At 34.6% G+C, this 11178-nt stretch overlaps 1 protein-coding gene across 1 annotated transcript; it reads left to right on the top strand.

Annotated features, from left to right (window-relative positions):
- Positions 1 to 2806: 2806 nt before the first annotated feature.
- Positions 2807 to 10911, top strand: LOC122597715 (ABC transporter B family member 21-like). The gene is made up of 12 exons (XM_043770283.1): positions 2807 to 3131; positions 3782 to 3836; positions 3925 to 4100; positions 4543 to 4764; positions 4853 to 5091; positions 5358 to 5883; positions 6400 to 6673; positions 7120 to 7961; positions 8408 to 8674; positions 9119 to 9382; positions 9579 to 9872; positions 10500 to 10911. Exons 1-12 carry the CDS (start codon positions 2817 to 2819, stop codon positions 10854 to 10856), a joined length of 3831 nt encoding a protein of 1276 aa, XP_043626218.1. The 5' UTR covers positions 2807 to 2816; the 3' UTR covers positions 10857 to 10911.
- The last annotated feature ends 267 nt before the right edge of the window (positions 10912 to 11178 follow it).

The raw sequence follows: 11178 nt of genomic DNA, 5'->3' as shown, positions 1-11178 counted from the left end.
TAAATTTTGTCACACTTTTTTGTGTGTAAAAATATATAGAAATAAAAGTGTCTAAATTTTTTCACACAAAAAAGTAAATAGCCCATTAAATATTTTCAAAATGTTTTATTTTATTATGATATCTACAAATTTATTTTTTTATTAGAAACAAAGTAAATTCTTTTTAATATAATATCATGAAATGTCTTTTTATGTTTTGTTAATGCAATAAGCACTATAAACAATACTACATTTGTTCACACTTTTAATGAGTGTGAACAAATTAAAAATTTTGTCACGTTTTTTTATGTGTAAAAATATATAGATATAAAAGTGTATAAATTTCTCCACACAAAAAAGTGTGTAGAACTAAAATTTCACACTTTTTAGTATGAACTTTGATAATTATTTTAGCAAGTAAAATCTTTTCTTTATATTATTTTATTATTATATATAATAAAGAAGGATTGTTTTTTATAAGTATTTTTAGAAAGATTATTATGTGTCAAGATCACACATTTTTTAAAAGGTTTTTTCTTTCATTTATGATGTCATATTTGACAACAACAAAAAAAAAATCTCACTTAATGCTTATTTAAAATTTCTAATCTTTCATATGAAACAAATAAATTTTAATTTTTTCTATAAAATATTATGAAATGTCTTTTTATACTTTGTTAACACAACATGTACTCTTATTTTACGTATCATTGTGTTAGTCGATTCACTATCTTCATATCAAGTTATAATATATTGATAACAAAAATTACATATATTCTTTTACATTTTTTTGTTTTTAAGCCCGGGTTGAACCCGGATTGTTTAGCTAGTTAATTAATGTTAAGAAATAACAAAAGTACAAAACAATGTATTTTGCATCCCAAAACTCATTTTTCTTTCTTTGCTGGTACACGCCAAGTCCCTATTGACTATTAAACTATTTCTTTATATTTATTTTAGTTGTATACTTTTAATTTTGTCTTTTTAATATTTATTCTTAAAATCATATTAAATGTTCTATAAAATCATACTGTATTAACTAGAGGATCCACACTAAAAAAACGACATTTAGAGGTTAAATCAGAGGCTTAGTTAGAGGACAACTACAACTTGGGTGGTATCTAGTATCTACCATGTCAACACACTCTCTAAGATTGGATTTAGAGATTTGAATTGCATAAACAACCTGCAGCGACGCGCAGGGCAGTTACACCTCGTTCACCACAACGACCATATATTATCCAAGAACATGTGTCCAAATGATGGGATTACATGCACATCCAACATAAAACTTCTTGTTATATGCTAAAAATATAAGGACCAATACTAATTAGGAAGGTGATGAGACCAAAGAAGTCCTTAGGATCTCTTTACACATCCAACAGCATACATACAAATTATGAACAAATAAAATAAGAAACATATATATGCATTCATGCATGCATTTGTTGCATATCTTCTTAACATAATATATCAAATGAGTAATCTGATAACCAGATATTACAAACTACTAAATTCGTAACAGTTGGCAAGGCAATGATTAAATCGATGTTTGGTGATGAATTGACAGGAAAGGCCATTTAATGAACATTTTAACCAACATGTGAAGGACAAAAAATAATTAGACATAAGTGGATATACATTTTTCTTGTTACATCAGCAGAAAGCTTCGTGGCGTTTTTCTTGTTTTGGAGTTAGCTGTTCCCTTATTTCTACTTCAGTTGCACTCATCATAAATTTCAAAATTTCATCTTGCCCTCTCTATACCACAAGTTCTATTAATGGTTGTTTCTTTAGACGTTGACACTTGACGAAGAACTTATCATTGAGTAGAATGTAAACAGAATACCTAGGTGCCCATGCTGATTCTATAAAGTTCTGTCTGCTGGAATTGTTGGTAATGAAGTAATAAATGATTCTCATGTCTTCATCAAGACGGGATTAGACTTTACTTGATTTTTACCAAGACTCATTGTACAAGTACTGTCAGTCTGTCAGCTTAATTTGTAACAGCAGATTGCCCTGCCCACAGTACGTGTTTGTAAGTTAAATTGCTTTTTGATCACTTACATAGTTACATGGTGTAATCATGTTCATTGTGCTTCTTTCAGTATTGTGATGTCCTGGTAGTGTGTGTGAGCTACATTGGTGCATAAGGTAGAGCTAGAGATAGGAAAAAAAAGTATATTGGATAACGGGTCAAAACAAGTATGTTATGCGTGGCAAAACAGATAGGGTGAGGCTTGGCCAGCCAGCCAGCCAACACTTTAGTGCACTGTTTTTTCTTTTTGTTTGAGGTAAATCGTTAAAGTATTATATATGATCACAAGACCCAGATACAAGAACTATGTTGGATATAGGTGTTTTACTTTTTACCCGTTTAACCCATTAGACCTGCTTCAGTTTCATTAAACTTTTAGATTTGATTCGATATCAAGAACATACGACGACAATTGACCTCATATATATGTCATATACTTGTTTGGTTTATATCTATTAAATGGTCACAGTTTACACTAATACATTTGTCGCTGCCTCACAAAACTTTGAGGAGAAGAGACAAGATTCAGACCTAGTCATTACTCACTAGGCCGGCCTCAACAGCCTCACTAAATTGTCAATGATATATTTATCTTTTAGTTAGAATTTTGAAAGATAAGTTTTTATAAATCGGCTGATGGTTACTGCATGCATATTATTCAAAACTATATAACGAAAATCTCATTTTCGCTATAGTAATATACTTTAAATTATATATTGTCCTTTTCACTCATAGCCAATCCATGTTTGTTAGGCAGTGATATATAAAGCACTTGGAGAAGTCTTGCCACTGAATAATGGACGTGGAAAATATTTCCATTCAAGAAATGGAACCAAAAGAAGTCATTGCATCAGAAAGTCCTTTGTCAGGCCAAGCGGCAACAGGAGCTCCAGAAATGCTTGAAAGGAAGAAGGAAGCAACTGATGCAGTCCCATATCACAAGCTTTTTACCTTTGCTGACACCGTTGACTATTTTCTTATGTTAATCGGAACAATTAATGCTATTGGAAATGGGATCAGCATGCCTATTCAGGCAGTGATATTCGGGGAACTAATTGATACTTTTGGAGAGACTACAGATAACAATGACATTGTTCATCAAATTTCCAAGGTATATCTCTAAACAATGCCAATTTAATATAAAACACTGAAATATTAGGCCGTAAATCAAAACTGCTACAAATTAATAATACAACAGCTTCAAGTGAAAAGGGTCAATAGTGCCAAAAGTATATGTTTATATTTAATGCAAATTCCCTTGTGGATGATTTTCTTTTATTCAAAATACAGTAACAGATTTTTATTGCAATAGTATATAGTATTTAATACAAACTATTTGGGAATATATGTAAATTTACACCTTTTGCTATTGTATATATTAAACAGAAACATTTTCAGTATGTACCAAAGTTTCATACATTCTTTGCTGTATGTATTTTACCTCCTATTAGATGTAAACGAGTTATGTGACACCTGTTATGATGACACGGTGATGATGTGGCAGTGTATATAGCTATGACGTTGTTGAAAATCCGGTAACCGGATGAAGAAATTTACAGTAGCAGATTTTGAAACTTAAACAACAAAACATATAAATTTCAGTCAAAAGTCTAGAACAAAAAGTATTACAGTCCAGACCAACCCCACCTGACCTGTTTAGACTTGTTACCCAACCCGTCAAACCCGCCCATTATGCTACCTTTAATATTTGATATATATGTATCTTATTTTAACTGCTTAACTAACTATTATGTTCTTTAGGTATCCCTCAAGTTTGTCTACTTGGCTCTGGGAACTGGTGCGGCGTCATTTTTACGTAAGTGTATTACACTACCTACCTGTTTGTTAGATTGATTACAAGAGGTTTTAGTTTTTAACTAAGAAGCCATACTTTCACTTTCTAGAGATGGTGTGCTGGATGGTGACTGGAGAACGACAGGCGGCACGAATCAGAAGCTTATACTTAAAAACAATATTGAGACAAGATGTTGGATTTTTTGATCTGGAAAGCAAAACTGGAGAAATTGTGGAACGTATGTCTGGTGATACTGTTATTATTCAGGATGCTATGGGAGAAAAGGTATAACTGCAATGCCACAGAGGTCTCACATTTGATCCATTCCTTCTTTAGCGGGTGAAACGGTTAAAAGTTAAATGTTTAAAAAACTTACGGTTTAAAGACTCGAACTCCCAGGGTAATTGAACAAGGAAAACCTCCTCCATCTATATTATCTTAAACAGATCTGCGTCAGAAGGGTTGAGAAGATTGTGTATTGCCTTAGGTGTATTTTTAATGTATAAAGAGCCTCCTAAACATTTTGTTCAATATATAGGATACATTTTTATTATTGAAAAAATCTAGTTTACGCCATCATACTGTATACACTATTTATTTAATGGAAAATTTTACTCACTTTGACCCGTTACCCAAGTTACTCCACCCCATCTATTTTATCAGTAAAGTCACTTCAATTATAATGTTTCAAACTTCTATTTAAAAGGCTATCCTGTTGCATTTTCAGGTTGGGAAATTCATTCAACTGGTTTCAGCATTTTTTGGAGGCTTCGTGATAGCTTTTTCGAAGGGGTGGCTTCTTTCCCTAGTGTTGTTATCTGCAATTCCTCCTATCGTGATCTCAGCTGCCTTTATGACTGTTGTTATTACAAAGCTAATGTCCAGAGGTCAAAATGCTTATTCTGCTGGAGCAGCTGTAGTTGAACAGACAATTAGCTCTATAAGAACCGTGAGATTTAACTTTTCCCTTTATGTAATACATAAATAAATTTTTCCTGATTCTGATTATCACAAGTGACACTGTTTACCACATACAGGTTGCATCATTCACAGGTGAAAAAAAAACTGTCGCCAAGTATGACGAGTCCCTTAAGAAAGCTTACACGGCTGGGGTGCAAGAGGGTCTGGTTGCTGGACTTGGTTCTGGAATGTTTATGTTTTGTGTACTTTCTTGCTACGCTTTGGCCATTTGGTTTGGTGGCAAAATGATTCTGGAAAAGGGATATACTGGAGGAAAAGTGATAAGTATAATGGTCGTACTTATGATAAGCTCCTTGTAAGTACATTCCATTCAGCTATTTGAAATACTTTTTCACATGCGTTGTAGGTGTGTTTCTTTTTCCAACTACGAAAAGCTCTGGTGCATCAGGTTAAAAAAAATTGATCCATGAGTTTGAAACTTACTCTTTTAAGTACTAGTAGCAATAAATAAATTAGTTTAATACTGAAAATGCATATAATCTCATAGAATCGATCATGATCTTTGCTACGATACATGTTTTTAGTGATTTTACTTATTTTCTTCAAAAATGTGTTAATCAGTTCCTTAGGGCAGGCTTCGCAATGCTTAAGTGCATTTACCTCCGGGAAAGTTGCAGCTTTTAAACTGTTCCAGGTGATAAACAGAAAGTCGGAAATAGACCCTTATGACACGAGTGGTCAGATACTGGACGATATTCGTGGGGATATTGAATTACGGGACATTACCTTCAGCTATCCAACTAGACCAGATGAGAACATCTTTAGCGGGCTTTCTCTTGTCATACCATATGGCACAACCACAGCTTTAGTTGGACATAGTGGAAGTGGGAAATCAACAATAATCAGCCTCATTGAGAGGTTTTACGACCCTCAAGAAGGCGAGGTTGTTATTGATGGCATCAATATTAAAGACTACCAACTGAGGTGGCTTAGAGGCAAGATCAGTCTTGTCAGCCAGGAACCTGTATTGTTCAGTTCCACTATTAAAGATAATATTGCTTACGGGAAGGACGATGCAACACTTGATGAAATCAACGCAGCTGCGGAGCTCGCCAATGCTGCCAAATTTATTGACAAGTTCCCCCAGGTTTTAAGCTTAACCCATTTGGATATACTATCTTTAGCGCTTGCGGCACAAGGATATAGCTGTTATAATCAGAACTGGCAATTTTGGTCCATTTACTTGAGATGGCAATTTTGGTCCATTTACTTGAGATGGCTTGATTTGGAATATTAATATATAATGGATCAAACAAGTACCATGAAGAAAATATCTTAAAAAAAAGGTTCAAATGGGTTAAACTCAGCAAAAGTGTATATTTCATACATAATTCCTGTTTTTCAAAAACCAAATTGTTGTATTAAGACTCTAATATTTGTAATAAGCTTAACACATTAGCTGTTTATAGCTTTTTGTACCAAAATTTGGACAAAAAGTGCTTTTGGTCAACCACAACCCATTTCTGGCTGTTTATCCAAGTTGGTCAGCCCACCATGATTCCATCTCTAGTTATTACTCTGCTGTACATTTGGTTCTTCCAGCTAAACTCTCTTGTATCCATTGTCTTCTATAATGGTTTATGTTTTGGCAAAATGCATTCAGGGGCTAGATACAATGGTTGGTGATCATGGCACTCATATATCTGGAGGACAGAAGCAGAGAATAGCAATAGCCAGGGCAATCTTAAAGGACCCAAGAATTTTACTACTGGATGAAGCTACAAGTGCTCTTGATGCAGAATCAGAGAGGGTAGTCCAAGAGGCACTTGATAGAATTATGGTTAACAGAACTACCGTTATTGTAGCCCATCGCCTGAGCACAATCATAAACTCTGATGTAATAGCAGTTATTCACGATGGCAAGATTGTAGAGAAAGGTCATTTCTTATCTACCTTTTATCAAATATTCCTGTTTAATGATTGGGTTGTGTTTTTTCTCCAAAGGTTAGATTAAATTATTTTTTTTAAAAAAAAGCTAAAAGATGAATGGGACAAATGGGTTAAATCACTCAAAGTCTGTATTCGTTGCATCAAACTATCTGAAATTTCGAACACTTAACTTTTTTGTTTTTAACTATAAGTAACTCACTGACCATATATAAATTACAAAACATATATGCATAAGAAAGTGTCTGATAGGCAACCAACACCTGCCTGTTTCATTGCATACAGTAGAATCCTGTTTTAACAAAGTTCTTAATTTGTCCGACCCACCCATCTTGCCATCTCTAATAATTGATAGCTGAATTGTATGTTCTACATTTAGATATCTAGTCCAACACTAGTTCTCTGAATCTCTGATTCTACTTAACCAACTTTTCAGGTTCACACTCTAAACTATTACAAGATCCTGAAGGTACATATTACCAGCTTGTAAGATTACAAGAGCTCAGCAAATACTCAGAAAACCAAGAAAGCAGCAATGAGGAGATCACTGTCGCTCTAAGAAGACATTCAAGTCAGCGTTTATCTATCTTAAGTCTAGAACAACCAAATACCCATAACAGTAGTCCACATTCATTTTCTTTCAGTAACTCTGATGAACCAATACCTGATAATGATAAAAAACCAGAATCCTTCAAGCCTTCAAATGTCTCACTTGTCCGCTTGGCATATATGAACAAGCCAGAAATTCTGGTGATAATACTAGGCTCGATAGCTGCTGTAATCAATGGTGTTATCTTTCCTATGTTTGGGTATCTTCTTTCAACTATTATAAAGTCTTTTTATAAGCCACCTCATGAACTGCGCAAGGATTCGGCATTTTGGGCTTTGATGCTTGCTCTACTTGGTTTGGGAGGTTTGATAGCCACACCATTGAGGACCTACTTCTTTAGTATAGCTGGGTGTAAGCTTATATGGAGAATCCGACTAAAGTGCTTTGAGAAAATAGTTCAGATGGAGATAAGCTGGTTTGACAAGGCAGAAAATTCAAGTGGCATCATTGGAGCCAAACTGTCGGCAGATGCAGCATCTGTAAGAGGTTTGGTTGGGGATAATCTTTCCGTAATTGTTCAGAACACAGCAACAATAATCAGTGGTTTACTCATCGCATTTATCGGAAACTGGCAGTTGTCTTTTATAGTTTTACTATTGCTACCACTACTGGCTATTAATGGATACCTTCAGATGAAATTCCTCAGTGGATTCAGTGCTGATGCAAAGGTGACTACTTTTTTTTTAGGAAAAAACTTTTAAGAATTTTTTTAAAAAAAGGTGACTACTTGATTCATATTTATTTTACTTGATCTCTTAGTGGATATAACATATGATAAATATAAAGGTGACAAAATGGACTAGGTGGTTAAAAGGGTAAAAATGAGATAAAGCAATAATGGAAAATAGAAAAAGCAAACAACACAAAAGATTTACTTGGTTCGGTTCAATGAGTCTAATTGACTACCACAAGTATCACCAAAATTACAAGAATGGAGACACTCAACTCTAAACTCTCAAGGGTAAACATTAGCTTATGGCTCCTTTAATATGGGAAACCCACCAAGGTATTTTTGTACAAATATCAATATGGGACAAGAAATCTGGGTCTATTACTATCATAACTTCATACCCCTAAAGTTGCACCTAACGAAAAGTTAAAAATTTGTTTCCAGAAATTGTATGAGGATGCAAGTCAGGTTGCTAGTGATGCAGTTGGAAGCATAAGAACTGTTGCTTCATTTTCTGCGGAAGATAAGGTGATGAAGCTATATGAAACAAAATGTGAAGGACCGAAAAGAGTAGGAATCAAACAAGGTCTAATTAGTGGTGCTGGTTTTGGGTCATCCTTGTTGTTGTTATATTTAGTATATGCAGCTATCTTTTATATTGGTGCTCTTTTAGTTGAAGCTGGTAAGACTACATTCCCTGAAGTTTTCCAGGTAAGCTGAGCTTAATTTACTTATTTTACAAGGTTTTAATTAAGGACGGATTGGGTGATAGCTCAATGGAGTTGAACAACTTTCTATACATAGGCATCGATGGTTCAGGTCACTTTGGGTTGACACAACACACTCTTTGTCCATATTTTTAAAAATTTATACATGGTTATTGTGTTAAATCTGATTAGAATAACTATATTAATCTGATTCTCCGGATAAAGAGATTTTCGAGGTTGTCTAGTGTCTACATATGAGATACACTACCAGCCGCATTCAATACAACTGGCCTTGTTTACTTTTTTGGTTTATATTAACCATTTTGACACAGTTAAAAATAAAACATAACTCGAATTGACCTGTTCATAAGTGATGGGTCAAACGTGCTACCTCTAAATATAGTGGTGACTACCTCTTTTATAATACATCATTTCTCTTTATGTGAAGGTGTTTTTGGGGTTGAGTATGGTAGCCATGGGTGTTTCACAATCAGGATCCTCTGTTCCGGACTCTGGAAAAGCCAAGACTGCTGCAGCTTCAGTTTTTGCTCTTCTTGACCAGCAGTCAACTATAAACTATACTGATGAGTCTGGAACAATACTAGAAAATGTGAAGGGTGATATCAAGTTTAGTCATGTTAGCTTTAAGTATCCTTCTAGACCTGACATTCAAATCTTCAAGGACCTTTGTTTGGATATTCATTCTGGCCAGGTAGCCTCTTTTTATGTTTCAACTTGTTCATTTGTGTGTTCCATTTTCGAGTATATTTTTACAAGTATATCACAAAATTTTATAAGGATTGTATTGAGATTAAAAGAAGCATTACAATAATGACTCCTATCTTGGAACAATGTTTAATGGTACATATTTCTAACAAAGATGATGTGTTTGATAATTAAATATTAAGACGGTAGCTCTTGTTGGAGAAAGTGGAAGTGGAAAATCTACTGTGGTTTCTTTGCTGCAAAGGTTCTATGATGCTGATTCGGGCCAGATAACACTTGATGGAGTTGTGATCCAAAAGTTAAAGTTGAAGTGGTTAAGGCAGCAGATGGGTCTAGTGAGTCAAGAGCCGGTCTTGTTTAATGATACAATTCGTGCCAACATTTCATATGGGAAGGAAGGCAATGCTACTGAGGCAGAAGTTTTAGAATCAGCAGAATTGGCAAATGCCCATAAGTTCATCAGTAGCTTACACAAGGTACACATCCTAACCTTCATCCATCCACTTTGTTTTCATGCACCAAGATGAACCACATAGACCAAAAAATGCCACCAATTTTTCCTTTTTATTTAGAGAGATTAGAGTACTCATTTTTGTAGATTTGACACCTATTGCAAAATCCCACCCACAGGTGGCAAGGGTCAGGCAGGTTAGGTAGCAGATTTTCTACCTTTTGCAAAATCTCACCCACACATGGCAAGACCATGTAGGTTGGCTTGCCTTGACCCAAAAACACTTTTTAAGCCCTTTTATAATTTAAATATTGTAATATAATAACCAACCCTTTAACAATGACTACATCATCACAATAAGATCTGGATCTTCTTATAAGTCGATTTACGAGTTTTTTTCATCAGACGATATATACTTTGAACAAGTTTCACCATTCTGAAATTTTTGGCCTTTAGATTCATATTTAGATTGGCCAATTTGACCTGTTGGGGGTTAAAAATATCCCAAGGGACCATCAATAAGAAAATGGGTCACAACTCACAATTACCAGGTCTAAAGATATCACTTGATTTTGGTGCATGAACAAGGGTTGGCATGCATAGACGGCTTTAACTAATACAGTCCAAAACATTTGCATGCGAATTCGATCAGGGGTATGATACAATTGTAGGTGAAAGAGGAATCCAGATGTCGGGAGGGCAAAAACAAAGAATTGCAATAGCAAGAGCAATGGTAAAGGCTCCAAAGATATTGCTACTAGATGAGGCGACTAGTGCCCTTGACGTTGAATCTGAGAAAGTGGTACAAGATGCACTTGATCAGGTTATGGTACACAGAACCACAGTGGTGGTAGCTCACAGGCTATCCACAATCCAGGGAGCAGATGTTATTGCTGTCATAAAAAATGGAGTCATTGCAGAGATAGGGAAACATGAGAAACTCGTCAGTATCAAAGATGGCATTTATGCTTCTTTAGTTGCATTACATACTAGTTCATCTTCTTCATAACAAGGATTGCCACGTCAGTTAATGAAATTGTGTACATTTATTTTACTTTGAATTATACAGAGATTGTACTTAGATGTGTACACAGCAGCTACATAGAAGGATCAAAAAGATATCTTCTCAAATGTGTAAGTTGAACAAAAACTCTTGACAAGCCATATGAAAATTATAAAGTTTTCATTCTAGGATTAATATTATAGGTGAATTTAACATATAACCAGCATTTTTAACGAACTACGTGTATCATTCATTTAGTTGTCAACATAGATCTGCTTACCCATTTATATTCACCTACCCATTTTGTACAACACAAATAGCTAAAAAT

Source organism: Erigeron canadensis, chromosome 1 (assembly GCF_010389155.1).
Source record: "Erigeron canadensis isolate Cc75 chromosome 1, C_canadensis_v1, whole genome shotgun sequence".
Lineage (NCBI taxonomy): Eukaryota > Viridiplantae > Streptophyta > Magnoliopsida > Asterales > Asteraceae > Erigeron > Erigeron canadensis.
Note: the sequence above shows the minus strand (reverse complement) of the source record. Positions and strands in the feature narration are given on the sequence as shown.